The 22,330-nt window shown below is 39.4% G+C and overlaps 1 protein-coding gene across 1 annotated transcript in view; it reads left to right on the top strand.

The window, feature by feature from the left end:
- LOC149233914 (ARM repeat superfamily protein) overlaps nt 1-20,637 on the top strand; it is a 524,198-nt gene extending 503,561 nt beyond the window's left edge. Inside the window, exon 34 of the mRNA XM_089371682.1 lies at nt 20,157-20,637. Within this exon, the coding sequence (XP_089227808.1) occupies nt 20,157-20,348 (192 nt within the window). The 3' untranslated portion in view covers nt 20,349-20,637. The remainder of the gene's footprint in view (nt 1-20,156) is intronic.
- Nucleotides 20,638-22,330: the final 1,693 nt, after the last annotated feature.

Raw genomic sequence — 22,330 nt, 5'->3', positions numbered from 1 at the left:
GCTGATTCCTTCTCTCTGTTCCGTACTTGCTGCCTCGTAACTGCTCACCAAACCATTAGTTCGAATTTCTCAGCTAACCCCACTCCAGAAATTGAACTGACTGGTCTCCCTCACTGTGTCCTCCAAGTGACCTTCAAGCCTCTTTTTATACTTTTCTCGTTGACAAATCAACGACTGAGATTAAGTCCCTAATCAATGGCTAAGATTAACTCTGTCTTGATCCATGACTTTTGGACCCTTCTAACATAGTTTTATATTAATCCACATTAATATTTTATTTTCCCTAAGTCTAAACTTAGGGACTTCATTAAAAATATTAATTATTTTAATATCTCCCAAACTGTTTAGAATCTGCCCAAACCATTTCTGGGTATTGGAGATCTCATGTGCTTTAGCATCTCCACCAATTTTTGTGTCTAGAGAACATCCGATGCTACCCCAAATCAACATGGAATGGACTCACCAACCATCAAAAATTTCGTCCTTGATCCATAAATACGAGAAGGTTTTTCAAGATTTATGAGAAGGCTTTTCAAGATTTGCCAATGAAATCACCCTCTGAAAGGAAAATTGAACACATCATTGAAGTCAAACCAGACTTGACACCAATAAACGTTAAACCGTATCATTACCCCCATCATCACAAAACATAAATAGAACGATTGATACAAGACCTGTTGAAACATGGAGTCATTACGAAAAGTAGAAGTCCATACGTTGCACCCATAGTATTGGTCAGGAAGGAAGATGGATCCTTCTGATTATGTATAGATTACAAAGGATTAAATAAAATCACTATTAAACATAAGTTTCCGATCCCGTTCATTGATGAGATGCTAGATGAGCTACATGGTGCAGAATATTTTTCAAAATTAGATCTGAGATCAAGTTACTACCAAATACAGGTAAGATTTGAAGATGTCGAAAAAACAACATTCAAAACTCACGAAGGGTACTATGAGTTCAAGGTTATCCCATCTGGATTAACAAACGCGCCAACCATCTTTGAAGAAACCATGAATCAACTTTTCCACCCATATTTGCAGAAGTTTGTATTAGTTTTCTTCGATGATATTCTCATTTACAGTAAGACATGGAAGGAGCACCTCAAGCATTCACCTCAAGCATTTGGAGGAAGTACTATTTGTATTAGAGAAGAACAGTTCTATGCCAAGTTATCAAAATGTACCTTTGGGCAAAAAGAAGTTGAATACGTAGGACCCCATGGAAGTAAGCTGGTCACGAATCTCCTGCAACCCGAGAAGGAACTGATCTATTTTCTCTCCCTTTTGCATCTGATATGACCGCAATTGATTCTCCAATAGCATCTTCCTCTGCACGGAAGAGCCTTGGTATAAGGTGGTCAGCGACTCCTACATCTCCCTTATTGTGTTCTTCTCAGCAATATGTGGTATGACATGATCTTTGACCCCGTTTAGGATCAAGCATTTTGCCTTCGCCTCGGCCTCCTCATACTTTTCATTAGCAGCTGGGTCAACTGGGATAGCTACGGTTTTCAAGGCAAAGTCCTTGATGCAATGTCTGTCCAGGATTGCTAGGATCCTGACCTCAAATGACAAAGTTGGGAGCCCTGTCCAACCTGTCCTAATCCCTCAATCCATTGACTACCATTTCAGCTCCTCTTATAGACTCCCTCTGAGACCTGATTTCCCTTCTAGAAATCCTCTAGCCAACTGTCGAACTGCTCCTCTCCAATCCTCCTTGCCACTGCAACTCAGATTTGGATTCCTTGGCTATAAATCCGTCGAGGTAGTGACTCCCTCTACCTTGGTCCTACTTCCTTAGACATTGTTCTGCTTTGACCGAAACAACGTCCCACCAGCTCCTCAAGTCACAATCTGCCCACAGCTCCCCAAGCCCCGACAATTGAAGACACTGAGCCTTTCAGGCTCTGTGCAATCCCGACAATGATTGAATCTGTAACTCTTGGCCACAACGTTGATCCTTCCTGGCTGAGAAAGATGACTAGGCACTGCATAGGTCTGATCTACCCCTCTCTGTCTCTGCGCTAACCCACCTCCTGGCTTGAATGATGACACAGGATCTGCGTCACTTCCTCTCTTGTTGCTTCTGCTCTGGAACATCGTTGTCTCTCGGGACAACTGCTATTGCTGCAAATTTCAGATCTTTGTTGGTATCTTCATTCCTCCTGTGATCTGCAATGCTCTGATGCCATGTTGAAATTTCTAAGGCTGACACATCAAAAATCCCTACTGCATTATCTGGTTAATTGTCCCCTACTTGTTCTTTCCATTAACAAGTTATTTATAAATATAAATACCAAAATAAACACAAATGCAACCTTAACACATATACAGCTCAACGACTGAAATGACTGAGACATTCACACAAGGGACACCATTATTTTTGGACAATCGTCTCCGGAAAAAACCCAATGCAGGAAAACCGGTGCAGCAGATATGAGGGTTTTATTATTATGCAGTTTTCTGAATACAACTAGGGTGCTAGAAATGGCTCACCCTTCAAAGAATTTCCTTGCCAGAAGTACCTTTCCTCGGAGACAGATATTCCAGCTGATTAGCAACCAGATGATTGATCCCACAACAACTTCGATAGTTCCTTAGCTGGATAGCGGAAGCTGCTCCAAGCTTCTCTCTGGAATTGCATCACCCTCTTCTGCTCTGCGTCAACCTCTTAGCTCCTAGTTTGCCCCACAAAAATACCTCAGTGCTGCCTCTTTAGCCCAATGTCAACTCTGCTAGCCTTTGCGCGGCCTCTGTTACTTCTGCGTTAGCCTCTTGGCCTCTACGTCACCTGCGCTGGCCTGCTCAGCCTCTGTGTCCGTCCTGGCTGCCTCTGCACCAACTTTCCAAGGTTCTGCGTTGTCTCTTCGACAGTTTCTTTGCCTCTCTGATATGTATTCTCAGCCTTTTGCTGAGCTGCCCCTCGCTGCAACAGATCACTAACTCAATTTCTCAACAAACCCTGCCCAATAAAATCGGATTCTTGATCAAATTGGTGCATCTCCTACTGACCCTCAAGCCTCCTCTTATACTTTCCTGTTGATGATTCAACGGTCGAGAGTAAGTCCCTAATCAACGACTACGATTAGATTTGGCTTGATCCTCGTCATTTAGAACTTTCTCGCCCATTTTATATTAATACCCATTAATATTTTAATTTTCCTAAGTTTAGACTTAGGAACCCCATTAAAAATATTAATTATTTTAATATCTCTCCATCCGGGTGGAATTTACCCAAACGATTTTTGGGTATTGGAGATCTTATGTGCCTTAGCCTCTCCTCCAATTTTCATAGCTAGAGCACATCCGATGCTACCAAAAATCAACAAAAAATACATGAAATAATTATTTTTTAATGAAAAAATTATTTTTAAGATTTAAAACCATGATTCCAAGCCAATAGAGACAAAACATGCAAAGTTTGCTAATCTATATACCATTTAAAGGTGAATATATCAAAATGGCACCGAGTGCAATACATATCATTAGCAAAATACATAAGCAATGAGGCTCTAAATGACCTATAAAGTCCAAAAACAATGCTACAAGCTATGGGGACATTGGCCTACTACAAGTCCACTGGTACATATCAGTGATTAACATGATCATTCCTCATCATGTTCAAATTCATCACCACTACTAGACACAGGATCATCAACAGGAGCTACATAAATATCATCTGGATCAGAGTTTGAGGATGCCTCAGCCTCATCTGCAACCTCCGTAGTAGCATTGCCACCAATAACAATAGAGGTGGACCTAATGGAAGCGCGAGTTGGTTGAGCTGCATGACTAGTGCTTTACATTGGTTGTTTGCCTTTACTTGATGTGGCTACTAATTCTGCTTCCGATGGCGCTACCAAATCTGCTTCATACCCCCTTAACACCATGTCAATATCAAAATCAGCCTCAAACTCTCCTCCACCGATTTTGATGTTGGATCAATATAGTCCAACACAATGGGATCTAGATTAGGGCTTTTGTTCATCATTTGGTTGCGCCTTAGTCAAAGGTTGTATTGCACGAAGACAAGATCATTTAACCGTTTTTGTTCCAAACGATTTCTCTTCTTCGTGTGTATGTGCTCAAAAGAAGACCAATTGCACTCACACCCTGAAGAACTACAAGTGTTGCTGATGACTCTAACTGCAAACTTTTGCAATTGAGGACATTGGTCACCAAATGACTCCCACCAATGTGCTGCAAAGAAAAAGACATTAATTAGTAACTTAGTTCACTTCATTACTTTTTTACAATTATTTATAGACAATTTGAATTGTAAATTTGTAAACAATTGAACTTTAAAATAAAAACAAAATAGAATTGCTTACCTGGTTGATCCACATCTCTTTCCATCTTTCTCAAGTTTTTGGCAAAGATACCTATTTCCATACTGAAAAGAATAAGTTGTTTATGTATTTCCAATTGGTCTGCATGGCTAGGGACCATGCGCTCCAAGCAATCATACAATCCATTTCTGACCTCCCCAACCTGCAGATCTCTTAGCCGAGCTTTATAATGATACTGTGGGTCCCAAAAATACCCAGCTGCATGTAGAGAGGATGATGGAATTGATTGTTTCATCTGTTATCATTGATCGCACATATACACCCATATTTAGCTAACTTATCCTTGTAAGCTTCCTGTATCTACTCCTTTGCCTGATCCATAGCCTTATAAATGTAGCCTATGGCCAAGTTTTCCCCATCCACCATCCGTAGCACCTTAACAAGGGGCTCAATAATTTTCACAAGCTCTACAGATGTTTTCCAAAAATAATTGTCGAAAAAATTCTTTTTGGTGTCTTTGCCATCTTGCCTATGAGCCCATCGAGATGAAGTCGAATCATTAGAAGAAAACATTTTCTGCAATTTTTTCTCGTAATTTTTTCTGCAATGTGAGGAAGTGAGTTACAAATCTCGTAATTGCTGCCTAACAAGGCCCCCAATGTTTTTCCTCATCAGGCTCAATACCCATGAGTGGTTGTAGATGTCTTTTGTAATGCACTTGCCATGCTTTACATTGTTTTTTACCCACTCCACTTTGCCTATGTCTTGAAGCATGAGGTCTATGCAATGTGCACCACATGGAGTCCAAAATATGGTCTTATATTTGGACTCAATCATCTTTATAGCAAGAACATAGTTTGAGGCATTATCTATGATGACCTGTACAACATTCTGCTCCCCCACTCCCTGAATAATCTCATCCAAAATCTCAAATAGAAAAGTTGCATCCTTCACCTTATCAGATGCATCAACTGATCTCACAAACATGGTTCCTTGAGGGCAAGAAACAAGGAAATTAATGATAGTGTGGTTCTTTCCATCGGTCCATCCATCTGACATGATTGAACAACTTGTTTTGACGCATGACTCTTTATACTCAACCAAATACTCATCAATGGAAGAAATCTCTTTTTGCAAAAGAGCTCCCCTCAAGTCATGCGTCGCAGTGCCTTTGAAGCCCTTTCCTATAGCTATAACAGAGTCCCACATAACTTGGTAATAAGTTGAGCGAGCAACATTAAATGGGATATCTGCATCATACCGCCATCTAGCAATATATTGAAAAGAAGATTCTTTGCATTGTTTTTTCCAATGTTCATCCAAAGTGGGTTGACAACTTGGCTAGGAGGAAGTGGGATTAGCAGAGGCAGTGGTAGCAGAGGATGAGAAATAACTATGGATGTTCAGCCTCTTTGTTCCTTTAGATTGTTGGCCTTGATGATAAGACTCAAGAGCGGGAAAAACATAGTGAAAGGGGTCATTGGTGGAAGGGATAGAAGAGGAGTCTTGAATCTGAAAATCATCATACCCACTCTCTTTCATGGCTTGTAAAATTTCCTTCTTCCTTGCAATTTCTTCTTGGATAGCCTTCTCCCTAGCCTTATTCTCCTCAAACTCCTCAAACTTGACAAGGTATTCTGCCCTAATATGACCTATCATTTCCTTTGCTGCATCACATGGATTTACTTGGCCACTTATCCCAACCAAGTGTTGTTTCAACCTGAGAATACCCCACCTCCAATAGATTTATTGCAAAATTTGCATATCATTTTTCCATTAATCACATCACAATGAGCTCATGCACCGTTTTTGGCTTTTGGAGGCATGGTGTCTACAAATATTTGAAATTTGCAAAGAAATCAATAATTAGAAAAAATTGCAGCGAAGAAAAATGGAAAACCAAAGATAAAATTGCGAAAAAATTGGACATATTTAGCCTACAAAATTTGATAGCAAAGTACTACAGAGTTGATAACAATGTAGCATACAACACAAAAAATTTAAATACATGAACAATAGTGAAATATGGATTTTTTCAAGTGAAAATCCTTACTTGGAAATGCAAACTAGCTTCGTTAGCCTCCTCTTGAAGACGCCAAATCTACTAACAGCTCCAAGCTTCCAATTAAACTCACAATAACTCCAAATGAGATGTGTGAGACAAATGACACCTCCTTTTATTGGTTTGGAGGAAATGTTTTTGGAGGGAGCAACCCTTAGTTTCCCTCCAAACCACCTTAGAAGCCGCAAAACAGCCTCCCGATGGGTCTACGACAAGCGTGCCATTGAACTAGCCGGTTTATGATGGAACCCGCTGGTTAGGCTTGACTATGGTGGAATAAAGGAGAAATCGGTCCATAAACCTAGTTTTTTTGCCCGGTTCAGCTGGGTTTGCTAGTTAACCAGCCGGTTTGAGCGGTTTCCGGTTCAGACTGACTGGTTTTTAAAACTATGGCTTCAGCTGCGCTTGGGGTTTTGGACCACAGGCTGGCAGAAAGTACGAGTGGAGCCTGTGCAGAAGGATGATGCTGAGGGTTCCAGAGCCAGTTCTGAGGCTTAGTTTGTTGCGGGCTTGCTTGAGGAGGAGGGTAAATTCCCTTAGAGATTTTTTCCAATATTTTTCTTAGATAGAAATGCTAGTTTGGCATCATTTTATTGTACTCAGAATTTTTTTGCTACATAAATGATAAAACCCTCAACTATTGCACTGGTTTTCCCAAGTTAGGTTTTTCCGGGGACAATTGTCCAAAAATAACAGTGTCATTATGTGTGTGTGTGCTATATTTTTTAAGATTCTAGCGCTATTTTTCTTCTGCAGTATTTATTTATGAAACTCACAATGAGAATTATTTGGTATTTGCCACAGGAAACTGTAAATAAATTGTTAAATAAATTAACAATTAGAAAAATAATTTCCAGTTGTTATGATATATGAAATTTTCACATAGCAATCCTTTAGACAACACAATAATACTTACTAGATTGATAACCAATGTCATGTAAAAATGCTTGCAATTAGGATTACGTGGCAACTTTTCAAATGATGATATGCTCAATGATATTATTCTTTACTTGATGTTGATGACATCAAAAGAGCTAGAGAAAACTTACGAGAGCAACACGCTTATCTTATGTAAGAAATGCAAATTCAGTCCAAGTATGCCAATTATGTTTTAGAGAATTAGTGAGTTCACATATATCTTGTTAATTGGATGATATTGCTAACAGTGAACTACTTATGAATGCAAGAGTGCAATAGATAGATGCGAGAGACGAATGATCACAACATTAAGAGAAGTAGCCTAATCAACACCAAGACGATTACCAAAGATGCAAGAGATTCAAAGAGTGAATGCTCAATAATGTAAATGATTTTCCAATGAGATAATAGGATTGATAATTATTTTTATTGCCATAGTTATGCGTCTTGAAGCTGTAATGAAACAGTGAGGAGAAAATAGAGGTTAAGGAGGGAAACCACTTGGTCTAATGACCTTGTTGGTAACCAACTTGACTGCTAGGACTCTCAATGAGTTTATCTACCTACAACCACAAGAGTTAGCTCCAAAACCACTTGGAATCACTTGTAAAACAAAGATTCGGGTTAAAAATACCAATGCAAACCAAGTGATGACCAATTTATGACTGAATGATGGCTAGAAGAGGGCAACGATGAGGTTAGGAGCCTTGGATAAGGCCTCGACTAAGGGCTTAAGGCCTAATAAGGCTATGGATCAGAGGAGTAGAGCCTTGTAGGCCTGTAGCAAGCCAGAGATAAGCCTCCTTGAGGCTGTCACAATGGAGTGTTGATTTGGGGTAGCATTGAATTTGCTCTAGCCATGAAAATTTGTGGAGAGGCTAAAGTACATGAGATCTCCAAGACCTAGAAATGGTTTGGGGAAATTATGCCGGACGAAGGAGATATTAAAGTAATTAATATTTTTAATGGGTTCCTAAGCCTAAACTTAGGAAAATAAAAATGTTAATGGGTATTAATATAAAACTGGGTTAGAAGGTTCTAAATGATATTGATCAAGCCAAATCTAATCTTAGCTGTTGATTGGAGATGTAATCTCGACCATTGAAGACTCAACGGAAAAAGTATAACAGGAGGCTTGAGGATCAGTTGGAGACACACCAAAGTGATTAGGCATTCGATTTTCTATAACGGAGTTTGCTAAGAGAAGTCGAATTAGTGATCAGATTTGCAGTGAGGGGCAATGAGTACGAGGCAGAGAGGCATAGATAGTGCCGGAAGACCAGCACAAAAGCAGAGAGGCAGACGCAGAGCCAGAGGGAGCCATGGAGAGGCTAGCAGTGATTGCTCAGAGGGCAGAAGGGCCTGTGTCATCCACGCAGAGCGTGCAAGAGTGACGCAAAGAGCCAGAGAGGCTGCGCAGAGCCTGAGAGGGTTGACGTAGAGAATTTCAGGGTGACGCAAAGGCCAAGAGGGCTAAGCAGTGCTTCAAATTGTGCTAGAGAGGGTTTCGTGGGGAAACCTTTAGAATATCTGCTTCCGAAGAGAGGTATTACTACTATATTTTGTATCTCTTTCGGGTGAGCCAGTTTGGCACCTTGTGTACTCAAGAAAATTTGCTCAATAATAGAACTCTCATTTACTGCTGCATTGGTTTTCCCAAGTTGGTTTTTTCTAGGGATGATTGTCCAAAAATAACGATGTCACTTGTGTGTTTGTCTATTTCTTTCAGCTGTTGACCTTTTGATGGTTGAGACTGTATTGTGTTTATTTCAGTGTTTATTTCGTCCCTGAAACATAAGAAGAACACAAATAATAAGATCTACTCAAAAGAGTAGTCCACTAGTACCATGCACGTGCATCTAGCCATCCTAGAGACATGTGATTACACGATTTAGCCAGTACCTTGCTCGCTTGAGATGGGAGTTGATCCTGGCGGTTCCTCTGTGTTGATGTGTTGTGGGTGGATTGTCACACTTCTTTATTTGTCATGCAGGGGTTGTTGTCCTTGTTGCTGATTTGTTGCCATCTTGTTGGTTGTTTTCTTGCTGGGTGATGTGAGTGGTGATATGCTGAAGTTTTAACCAGTGGTGTATCTATCTTTAATTCACCACCTAATGGAGCTTGATTGATATCTGGTACATGTTGTGGCACCTGCGGTTGTTGCTTATCTTCTAGTATTACTTCAACCACGGATTCCTCATCTGATATGTCAGTACCTGCAACATCATCTACTTTAGCCTCCTTGGACTCTACCTATTTATTGATGGAAATATCCTGTAATATAATTTTCTTCTTTTTATCTTAGAGCTTTAGGAATTTTATCTACACATTAATATTTATAGTACCAACAGATTCCATCCAAGGGTATGCCAAGACAACATCCACATTAACCATATTTGAAGCATAAAAATCACAATGCAATACATACTTATCCATAGAAATCTTCAAACCTTTATAAACTTGCACCTGCTCATTATTAACCTGTGTGTGCTCCATTTGTTTGGCTGAGACTTGCAATCATTTAGCCAAATGAACATTAATAAAATTATGCTTGCTATTAGGATTGATAGACACAATTATCTTTCCTTTCTGAATACATCCATGAACCTGTAATAAGGAGATATGATCAGAAAATAACCCTCTCCGCATTTCATTCTCCTGTAATGTAGCATGAGACTGTTTGTCCAAAAATAGTTTTTCAATTTCTTCCTCTGAAAGTTTGGACAACTTCTTGTTGTCAAGTGAGCTCCACCATATGGCAACTTCGTCTTTCAAAAGAAGCCATGTTGAAGATCTCCAATATTTCCCAATTGCCGACTTTTTCCTTTTTATGAATTCTTCACTAGTAGGGCCATCATCTTTTCTTGTAAAAATCAGTTCAGTGGAAGCCATGAAGTAGAATGAGGGTTTTGAAAAATTTACCTACTTTATGCGGCAAATTTAAAACGGCCACAACTCTATCAATATGGCTTAGAATCCTTTTTATAGCTTATTGTCGGAAATGGAACAACCATTTTGCATCTACTTATGTGATAAAAATCCCAATCTGGGCACTCAACGATATCTCCCTCATCCAGACTCCAATTCGACTGATTTTTTTTTTTCAGATTGGGCAATTTTTCAAGAGGATCTCAGATTGGCAATTAGTTTCTCAAAATTCCTCACAAAAACTGGAAAAATTGATTGGAGATCCGCCATCCACGAATTGTCGTCATAAAAATTTCTGCAACACAACTGATTTTTAAATCAGCGATATCTCCCTCATCTAGACTCCAATTTGGCTGATTTTTTTTTTTTGAATTTGGGTATTTTTTTGCAAAGAATACAGATTTGCAATTTGTTTTTGCAAATTTGGCACCAGGGAGTTTCAAATCTGCTCTGCAAACTCGCCACCCCAAAAAGTTCCTACAAAAAAAAAATCTCTCAGCTTTGCCCAAGAAAGTGCTCTGATACCCCCTGTAATAGATCTGACCTACAAATATATAAAAATGTAAAATATATCCAAAAATAACAAGATCAAAATGTAGAAATGCTTCTCTTTATTAATATCAAAACCCTTAAGTTAGGGTAACACCATACAATCACTCCTTAAGGAAGAAGAACACTCCACAAGGCATATGCTTGCCAATACAATAATCCTCGACATCTCTCAATGGGGAGTCTCTAGCCTCTATATAGGCTTAATACATACAATACCATGGGTCTCTCAATACCATATATCTAATACAATGGGCTTATCACATTATTCCTAACTACTTGTTGTCCCTTACATGATGTGGGTTAACTACTTTATTTATTAACTATGGCCCATCACATTATTACATTATTCCCTTGGGTACCTCCCTCTGTACTTCATAATACCCCCCTTAGGTATACTACAAGCAATTAGCAGTGGTAGTGTTATGGGCAGCATATGTAGCATGTTGAGAGAAAGGTGCAGTACAAATGTATCAGTGGCAGTGTCATGGGCAGCAATACAGGAAGTAGCAGTGCAGTGGATGTGGGGCAGCAGGCCAAGCATCAACACAGAGGACCGATGCGGAGGATCAGTGTGATGCTTCTATGGTGAAGCATTGCTAGAGCACATTCCTCGCTAAGAGGGAGTGTTGATTTTTCGTAGCATCTAATGTGCTCTAGCCTGGAAAATTGGTGGAGAGGCTAAGGCACATGAGATCTCGAAGACACGAAAATCGTTATTAATGCGTATTAATAAAAATATGGGTGAGAAAGTTCTAAGTGACGAGGATCAAGCCAGTTTTAATCTTAGCTATTGATTAGAGATTTAATCTCGACCATTGATTTATCAACAGGAAAAGTATAAGAGGAGGCTTGAGGGTCAGTTGGAGACACACCAAGTGATCAAAGAATTCAATTTTCTAGGGTGAGGTTTGCTGAGGAAATCGAGTTAGGATCAGAGTTGCAGTGAGGGGCAGTTCAGCAAGGGATTTTCATCAGAGTCTGAAGAATACATAACAAAGACGCAACACAGTGTCGGGAGAGACAACGCAGGCCCTAGAAGGGTTCACCTAGAGGCCGTAAAGCTAACGCAGAGGACGCAGAGGGCTAACACAATGAGATGCAAAAGCTGCAAAGGCTGACGTTGGGCATCAGAGGCAACGCTGGGGAGATTTTGTGTGGTAGACTGGGAGCAAATCAACAGATTTTGAGCCGAGAGAGAGTGACGCAGCTCCTGGAGGAGTGACGTAGTTCCAGAGCAGTGCTTGGAGCAGCTTTCACTATCCAGCATAGGGAACAACTGAAGTCACTGTGGGGTTTGATCATCTGGTTGTTGATTTGGTGGAATATCTACCTCTGGATAGAGGCACTACTGCTTAGGATATTATTTGTTGGGTGAGCCTCTTCTAGCACCCTAGTTGTATTCACGAAATCTGTTTAATAATACAAACCCTCTATATGCTACACTGATTTTCCCGAATTGGGTTTTTCCGGGGACAATTGTCCAAAAATAACGGTGGCCCTTGTGTTATTGTCTCAGTTTATTTCAGTGCATGATCTATATATTTGTGAAGGCTGCAATAGTGTTTACTTCGATGTTTATGCAATTAAATAACTTGTTAATGTGAAGAACAAGTAGGAGATTGTAAACCAGTAATTGCAAAAGGGGTTTCTAATGTGTTAGATTTAGGAATTTTCACAGATATTATTCTTTATGATTCTCCCTTTGAGAACCTTGGTGAAGGGGATGGCATTGGGGATTACTTCCGTATTGAAAAGGAGAAATGGGAAATCACTGGTCCTCCATTTGATTGTGCTCCCATTTATTATACTGACAAGGAGAATGAAGTTAAGATTGGTCTTCCCTTTCTCTTGGGCGCTACTTATGATGACATGTATATTGGTACCCTTGGGAAGGAGGATCATTATTTTCCCTTGAATGAAAGAGGGAAGTTGGAAGCAATTGATTCTCCTTTTAGGAAAGACCCTAATTTTCATACTAATGATGTTGAAATCAATAGGGCCACTGCCCCTACCTGCCTTCCTTGTGATTCTTGGAATATATTTGAACCATTTGAGGGCTCTTTCCTCGATGTTGAGGAGCCTTTACATTATGATTTTGAGGAAAATAAGGCCATTAAATATAATACTTCACCTTCCCCATCACCTTTCTTTCTTGCTCACCATTTTGAGTCATCCACAAGTGATTCCCTCAGCCCTTTTCAGATGATCTCAAATGACCATGACCCCTTCACCGCCCCTGAGTATAATGTCAAAGAAGAGCCCCTCATTGGATATATTTGACCTCCTCGAATACACCCTCAGGATTGTTAGCACACCATCATTACCTGTTAAAATTGGAAACTATGGCCGAATTCCACCATAGGACAACTCATATGATGGAGATGATTATTGCATTAGATTCCTCTTTTCGAGAGGTCCAATTTTGATATCAAGATCATCTCATTCTGACAAGCAGAAATGGAATTTTGAATTTATTATTTCTCATGGACAAATTATCAATGTCGGCCTCCGTCAAATGTAGGCTCATGAAGCCCAATTGATGTGTCTCCTTACCCTCAACGAGGTTTATAAATAGGAGTGACCTCTCTCTCACTTGGATATCATCTCAACACATCACATCATCATCTCTCTCCTCTCTTGATTGGTTCGTACAACTCAAAGACAACCTCTCTCTTCTTCGCACGTGGGGTAAGAGGCCAAATTTCTGCACTATTTTGGAGGCCGAAATTTTCAGGGAATAGGGCAGCGTTGACCAATGTTGACTTGGATTGTTTGACCATGCTTTGACTTCAATCCAGAGGGTAGAATTTTGATTTATGAATGACACATTGATTGCCACAGTTTTCAAGGTGTTTGGGATTTGACCTAGTTGACTTCAATGTTGACTTTCTTATTTGACTACAGAATTACAGTAGGGTTTTCTCTCTCCTTTGACTGGTTTGACAGAGGATCTGTTTTGGGCTAACTTTGACCCTCTTGGAAGGCTGAATTCTTTTGCTATTGACCGAGCTACTTGGAGGACATTTTGGAGCTTCTTTGACCATCATTGACTTTCTGGTTAGGGCTGCAGTTGATTGGTGTTGACTGTTGATTTGATAGGACTGTTTTTGGACAAGTTAATTTGATATTTGTACTCTCTCTCTGTGCTGAACTATTGAAAAATAATAAGAAGATTTGATCAAAGGGTTTCCCCACATTGGGGTTTGTCCCTAGCATCTTCCATGTCTTGTGTCCTCTTGTCTTGGCTTGTCTTCTGCACATGGTTTTATGTTCTATCTGCATTTATTGTCAATGTGTTTAAGTTAATGTGATTGTTGTTGGATATAATTGGAAATTGTCATTGGGCTGTTAAAGGAACATTGAAGGAAATTGTGCTAAAGCATAAAACATACCATTGTGATCTAAAATTAACATTGCCCCTCTCTAATGTGACCATCACATTGAGCAACCTATGTGTTGCACTCCTTCCTTTCCTTAGTCTCCTTCCCCTCCCATCATGACTTGGTGACATCCAAAAAGCACGATATCATGAACAATGATCATGATGGGGAGTTCCTGAGCTTGGTCAATCATTCATCCATGTTTTGTTTGTAAGAAAATCTCTGGACCTATAAAATGGTGTCCTTCCCCTCACCCCAGACTCCTTTCTACGTCATATGGATATCATACTTTCCTGCTTCCCACCCACATCATCCATGTGATTGTGTTTATGTTGGTTTTTGGATCTATTGCATGGGTAATCATATAGGCAGGCATATTTATATTGATCTAATGATATTTTGGTTGCACTGGCTCTATGATTACACTTAGTATTCACCTTAAATAAAATGCATGTTAGAGTAGGATGCATTGCATGTTGATTTTCTCATTAGAACTAACGTCATGTTCTTTATCATTCTAGATTAGCTGCATTTAGATTAAAATTGCATTTGAAGTAAATTTTATTTCTTGTTGATTTTATGGCCTAATATTAAGAATGGGTGATCATAAGACACCGCAAAAGCATGCTTCTCTATGTGCTTGGTCTTTGATATGTGCAGGTAACAGGTCTGCAGTCCCCAAGAGATTGTTGGTGTTCTCATGACTTCCCCGTTTGAGTAGGTTTCTGCACTCTTTTGAGAGATCATGTCCCAGTGGGCGCCAGATGTTACCCACCACCTGTGGGTGGTATCCATAAGAGAAATTTTTTTCTCCTAAATGGTCCTTCAGTCAACAACCGACAGCCCCTTGCAGCCACCAAATAGTTTGATGTGCCACTATCTATGCCACTTGAGGTAGCCCTATGCTCCCTTGCCCATCTGTTATGATCATATGTTTGAAGGTGGGCCTTCCAACCCTGAAGGTATGGCTTTTCATTGTGTAGTTTGGTATGTTTGTTTACTTATCATGGACACTTTTGGGCATGGATTAGTGAGGGAATTCGACGGGAAGAGTGGGTTTGGTTTGTACTCTTGTCTCCTTTGTCCAATTTGATGGTGAACTTTGTATCCTAGTCCCATGGGATCTCCTTTATTCGCTACTAGCTTTAGGGGTGGCGCTACATGGGAAACCTCGATTTTTGTTGCATGGTCTCGCTTTCTGGCACCATATACATCACTCCCCTCCACTCATTATAATCCTATTCACCATATTTCCCATCCAGGTCCACATTTTTCCATTGGGTCCATAAGGGGTTAGCCTCCCCTTCCCCTTGCCCACACTTTAGGTTGGACCTAGAACGATGCCCCGAAGATTGATGTAGCAAAAAGAAAAGAAAAAGCATAATTTGGCCACTATTAATAGGAAATATACCATAAAATGCAAAACATGGTCGGGACATACAAATTTAGCATGTGGGCAAAAGCCAAACATGATCTATGCCCCTATCATCATGGCCATCACCTTGGTTCCTAGGGCCCCTCACATTGGCCCCATAAAGGAACCCATAACTATCCTAGCCCCTGGTGGGTGATAAACTACCCCACCTTAAGGGGTATTCGTTGCTATATCTTACATATCATGCTCTCATCTCTTGGGGCCCCAAGCAGTTACAAAAGAAAAATCTATAAAAGGAAAAAGTTATATGAAGAAGGGTAGAAAAACAATGGCCGGGGTAACTCATTTTCCACAATTGCTCCCTTTTGCATTCATATACTCAAATGTGGGCTTCCCTTATTTTAGCTACCCTTGTACTGTGGCATGTGGTTGGAGCCTTCCCCTAATGCCCCACTCCATTCCATCATTATTTCACATATCACCTGCCAATTGATGGATGTACCATGGACATGTCACCCCCTTAGAGGCTGAAACGACCTAATAGTGTCCTTGGTTAACCTTTCTCTTGAACTTGGAGACACTTGTATGTTCTGAAGCCCCTTATGGAAGGGCATGCCACTATGAAGTTTCCACTTGGTTCCATGATTTGTAAGCTCATTTACTCAATTGCACTAATGTTTAGTTGTACTGGAAGGTGAGGAGACGCATTGGATCTTATACAGGATTGAAGGTGGGTCTTCATCTGGGGTTTGATCTCCCTATACGAGGTCCAAGCCCTCCAAAGAATCATATTAGCGTTTGTAGCGTGAGTGTTGAGAGCCACAGGACTCCACCATAAAAGAGAGCAGATTGCCACTTCATGGGATCCTTCAGTTCCACTTATTCATTTTCTCGGGTTCCACCTATTGGACGATGATGATGCGCTTAGACCACCTTGCCCAACAGACTCCATTCTTGCACTACACACTTGGCAGTTGATCCAGAGCCCTGATGAGGATGTGTCTCGCCATGAGAGACAATGGGAGGGCTTGCATCGTTCTTCTAGCCCTTACAGATGGGATACAAGCTTGTTCGATTCATTTGGAGACCCATGAGGATATTTTATGCCCCCATAGCCACTTGGGGGCACCACAAGTCATTTGCTTGGATATCAAGGGGCGAACCCCTTTATCATTGTCTTCGAAGCTCATTCATTCTTCTTGGCACACATTGGACTCCACTTGGCCTCTTCAATGGCCCTTCGACCTATTGTATCTATTAATTTTCCCTTTTGGGAGGTTTATTTTTGTATTCTAGAGCTATCTTTGTGGGCATTTGACGAAGGAATGATATGTTTGCACATTATTTTATTAGTTGGGGCATTATTAGGCCTTATTAGGCAAATCGAACACCTTAGGGAGGATATATATTGATGTGATGATCGTTTCATTTGATCATCACTTGGATTTGGACTTGTATCTCTTCTTGAGAATTTGCTAGCCTTTTTGATGGACGAATTGGATTATTGATGCATTTTGATGTTTGGAAGAGCTTATCTTTTATCTTGGAGCTTTGATTTTCTTGCATATTGATGATTGGAGAATTTCTCTATACTTGTAAGTGTCATTTTCATGTTTTATTTCACATGTCTTGTGACTTGTGCAATGTATGAAGATTTTCGCTCATGAAGCTGGTGTAGTTTCCTTAATGAAATGCAAATTTGTTGAATTTGTTTTTGTAAGGGCTTTTCATATGTTTCATGTAAAGGTAGAGTGAATAAATGACCTAGGGATATATGATTGTTCATTATCACCTTGATAAGTCATCAATTGCAACATCAAAGAAGTATAAACTTTCCTAGTGACCTAGTAGTTGCCTCTAGGCCATGCGAAGTTGCTAAGAGACTCCTTGAGGGTATAATTTACCTATAAACATTGGATTACATTGACACCATTCTCCCAATAGGCTGGGCACTAGTCTAGTCCTAGGTGATCACTAAACAAACATTCCTTTACCTTCCTCGCCCTAACCTATAGGGCTATCTAGGACATCATACAATTTCTATTGTAGCCTTCAAAAAATGATGAAACTTGGCCTAAAGTTGTGTTGGTGAGTCCTCAAGAGGTCCTTCAAATTTAAGGCCATTCCGATGGTGGAATCTCGAGATATCTCAAGCCCTAGCTCACAAACCATTCTCCCTAGGTTTCCTTTGGTTAGTGGCTTTACCAAGGATCATTGTATTAAAGTCTCAAGTCATATCCAATATTTTGATCCTTCTTCTCCTCCCTCACTTCGTCAAGCCCCTTTGTTTGAAGTTTCATCTCAAATCCTTGACCTCGTTTGGGTCCACTAGAGCTTCTTTGCGGCCCCGTAACCTTGTCACTCCAATTTCACAAGGATTGCTTTGAAGCCCTATTCTTTCGTGATTCTTTGATCTAGGGCTATTCTTATCAAAAGATACTCCTCAACCCTAGGTCTAGGTCTCCTTTTAGCCTTTCTAGGAGAGCCACTCATCTTGCTTTTAAAGCAAGCAATCCATATCCTTAGAGTCTCTCCTTTGAATAGGCCCTTGGAATCACTGCCTTTACACCATTGTTACATTTCTCCTAGTGATTTATGTAATACCAACACTCCTCCCATCGGTGAAAGTCCGTAAAGAGCAGTGAGCTTTAGCTCACCTTAATTGTACAGATGTGTGGAGGGAGCAATCATGGATGCATGAGTTACCAGCTTGGCCTTCGTTTTTTCACCCCTCTTGTGCACCTTATTCTTTTTCTTGATTTTTCTTTGTATTACTGCTCGTAGCTCAAAGGGTTAGAGCTTGCTTTGTATGATGCATAACAATGATTACCCACTTAATCATGAGGCAGTTCATTGTCCATCAGGTGTTGGGACATGCAAAGGTTCCTTCTCATAATATAAAGAGCAACATTTGCTCAAGAACCAGGTGATGACCATAATGAGTAAGGTAGAGCTCATGCTAGGGTTTTTCCCACACACGAATGTGTATGTCCCAACCATCTTTTGCATTTTGATCTTCTTTTGTTTTTCCTTGTGGCCATCATATACTTTTTCTTGTTCTTTTAGTTGCATCAACTTTCCAGGGAAAAATTTTGGACCCTATGCACGTGTGAGGATGTAAGGTGCCAAATCCTAGAGAAACAATGGTCAGTTTAACCTGAATATAGCAGGTGGAGTATAGGGCTTATAATGTAAGATGGAAAGTGATAAGTATGGAATAGGGAGAGATAGGACTACGCTATCTCAATCGAGGTTTCCCAAGTAATGCCCCTCCTATACCCATTGGGCCATTAGGGGAGGTCCCACTGGACTAGCATGAAAGATTAACCTCTTATTTAAGGTGAGGGAACAAGTTTACGGCTGAAACCCCTCTTCCTTCATCCTTCCACGTTACTCCATAATCCATGTCAAATTCCCAAATACAAACAAGCATAAGAACCCGATTGCAAAAATGAATAAAGTACCTTTTGATTAGAAGCCCACCTTCAAACATTTGCTCTTTCCAAATGGGCAAGGAAACATATGACTGATGTAGGTGGCGGAGATATGAGTGGCACGTCAACATTGGCCAATAGTGGCTGTTAGGGGCTGCTGGTTGGCTGGTTGGTTGAGATGATGGGAGAAAATTTTGTCAAGGGTTGCTGGTTGGCCAGCTGGAAGAGATGATGGGAGAAAATTTTCTCCTATGGGGTCACCCACTTTTGGTGGGTAACATGTATCTTTCTTGAAGTTTTTCCCATGCCATGTACAAATTTATCGCATGCACCTATGGATTGATGGGCCTACCTAGGAATTTTCCTCCCCTTGGGGCTGGAAGCACCTAATAGGGAAAATTGTATAATCATCCCTGAAACAAATGTGGTAACTTCCTTACAAATCATCATATAGAAAGATGTTTGAAGGCAACGCTTGTGTGAAATATTTTGTGCCCCTAGCATTGAATATGGTGCACTATGATACTTGTAATGGTTTCTTTACCTAATGATGTTGATCTCACTTGATCTTGAGTGTATGTTTCAGGTGCTTTCTTACAGATGCATATTTTAGTCTACTTTCATTAATAACTCTTATAATCCTTTCTTTGATCAAGGGAAAATATGTCATGAAATACTTGCATTATGATAGACAGTTTTAGCAATTATTTAAGTCATACACTTTGTGGTATTGTTCAAATTCGGTGACAATGACATTCAGAAAAAAGGTTCATATGCCTTTGTTTGTGTACTTGTATTCCCTTTTTAGTTCAGAAAAAAATGAATCTTAATGAAAATTTTATGAATTTAATTAATAAAAATTACTAGCTGATTCAATTTGCCAATAAACATTCCAATGCTTGAATCGTGTGTGTGTTTTCCTCTTTAAGCTCAGCAAAATTTGAATCTTAATGAAAATTTTATAAAAAAAAAATTCCCTAGCTGATTCAATTTACCAATAAATATTCCAATGCTTGAGATTGATGAATTTTGAGCCTATTTGAAAAAAAAATCTCTACTGATGACCAAAGCAATCACTGAATATAGAAATATTTGTTTCTTTTATTTCCTTTAAGACTAGCTATATTGGTTTTTAATTACCCTGCTAAAACCAATGCAAGGATTATATGAATAAGGTCTACGTCTCACTGATTGGGTGCTGTATGAAATGCAGGTCCATTTGGCAGCATGCGAGTGCCTGGCAGATATGGTAGAAGTGTTTTGTTCTGCTCAGAAGACTCCGTCATCTTTGTACAGGGAACTATTGCAATTATATAATGTGGAGAAAAATGAATCTGCCAAATCAGTTATGAAAAAGTCATTAGACATCTTAGAGGATTCTTTCAAGGACACCATGCACGATTAGCCGTTAGGGTTTGGCTTAAGCCAGTGGCTGTGGTTATCAGTTAATTCAAGCAAGTGTGCCTCTTCAAGGGGGGCCTAATTATTTGTTATATTTACTAAAAGATATAACAAGGCAGACACGTTTGTTCTTTATTCACTTAGAATATAATATCTGACATTCTTTACTCCATATAGATTATCCAAGCTGCCTTAGCAAAATCATCTCACTGAAATTTTATGGGCACCTTTTGGTGGCCAATTGGAAACATTGAAATTTTAGTGGTATTCAATACCAAGCCATTTTTTGATCACCTTGCATTTCTGGGAAAATTTATTTTATCAATGCCCATTGGTGTGAAGTTGTCAAGCTTGTTATAATATATAGATATTTGGGAAATATAAATAATAAATGAAATTCATTTGGTGCCTAAATTTGCTATATCTTTAATTCATTCAAGTTTTCTCTTGTAGGAGCCTTCTGTGAACCTTAAAAGGGAGAATAATCCCTAACTTTAAGACTGAAGGTGATGAGATTAAATATTTGTTTGCATCCTGAATTTGGTACAAGCGTTATCAACTTCATTCCACCACAATCTATTCATACAAACCCAATTATTTCCATTTAACCAATTCAGCAATGCTATTGTGAAACATTTCATAATGATATTTTCAAATGTATTGAAAAGCATAATACTGTCTCATATAAAGCTGACAGATGGTATGTGGGGAATTTTCCAAAAGACATGCATGTTATACTTCTAAAATAGCTCTATAAAGCCAAATTGTGTTTAAATATGGTTAGATAATGGTTAATAATCAAATAAACTCAAGTGGTGTTTAGCAAATGACATGTTACCACCTGCATTGCATGAGGGTTACACATGTGATTTTGATCACATGAATTAGATTTTCTGCAGTTTGGTATGATGGTGGTAGCTACTTTAGTTGTACATGTTCTTCATGGACCAATTTTATGGTGGTTACATAGTCAATTTCTAATCACTTTCAATTTGTGTTGCATGGTTAGTTCATGTCTTAGTTATGAGTGTCATCTTGCATGATGGTGGTAGCTACTTTAGTTGTACATTATGTTTTTCATGGAACAATTTTATGGTGGTTACCAAATCATGTTCTATCACTTTCAATTTGTGTTGCATGGTTAGTTCATGCCTTAGTTACGAGTGTCCTCTTGCATGGTGATATACTTGCCCATTGTTTTTCTAGTTTCATTTGTGTTCCAAACCATTTTCATAATTTCAACTAGGTAATTTGTTTATCACTAGAATATTTTCACTATTTTCCTATGTAACTCACTTCACCCTTACATTTTCATCGCACTTTGTCTTTCTTCCTAGGTAGTTTGTCTATTGCATCACATCACATCCTTATCTAGTAAATTTCACATTGTTACCCCTTACATCTAAGGAGTAAATAGAGGATAATGTTTTCTACTATGATCCTAATCATAGACAACATTTCATATAACATCCATAGTTCTCCATAAACAATTTGCCAATGATGTTTCCCACATAATACTTAGGTGACTAATTTTGATGATTATGGTGTGTGGCATACATGAGGTACATTTTTTCATTGCATCATATTAAGGGTTAATGATGTATGTATTTGACATGAAAATAGTGACCATTGATTGATTCAGGCAATGGATCATGATGCTCTAAATCCGATCCTTTTTCATTGTTTCACCTTTGGCGGTCATAATCATTTCTCAGATAAGTGTCGTCACTCATGGGTGGATTTGTACCTCTAGCGGGGTTTGAGAGGGGTATCATGTCCATGTCCCAATCCATATTCAACATTTTCCATCCTTTCCTATTTTCATTGCCTCGCCCATGGGTTGGTTGTCATATGTCACACATAGGTTCATGCTTCATAATCCCATGAGGATGAGTTTGAATGCTTGAGGTTGATGCAACTAAATTGAATGAAAATCAAAGGAAAAAGAAAATGCAAAGCATAATAAAGTATTAGACACCTAATCCT

This window comes from Pinus tabuliformis, chromosome 8, assembly GCF_031772625.1.
Source record: "Pinus tabuliformis cultivar Carrire ecotype Pingquan chromosome 8, CPIR1, whole genome shotgun sequence".
In the NCBI taxonomy this organism is placed as follows: Eukaryota; Viridiplantae; Streptophyta; class Pinopsida; order Pinales; family Pinaceae; genus Pinus; species Pinus tabuliformis.
This window is presented reverse-complemented; position numbering and strand designations above follow the sequence as displayed.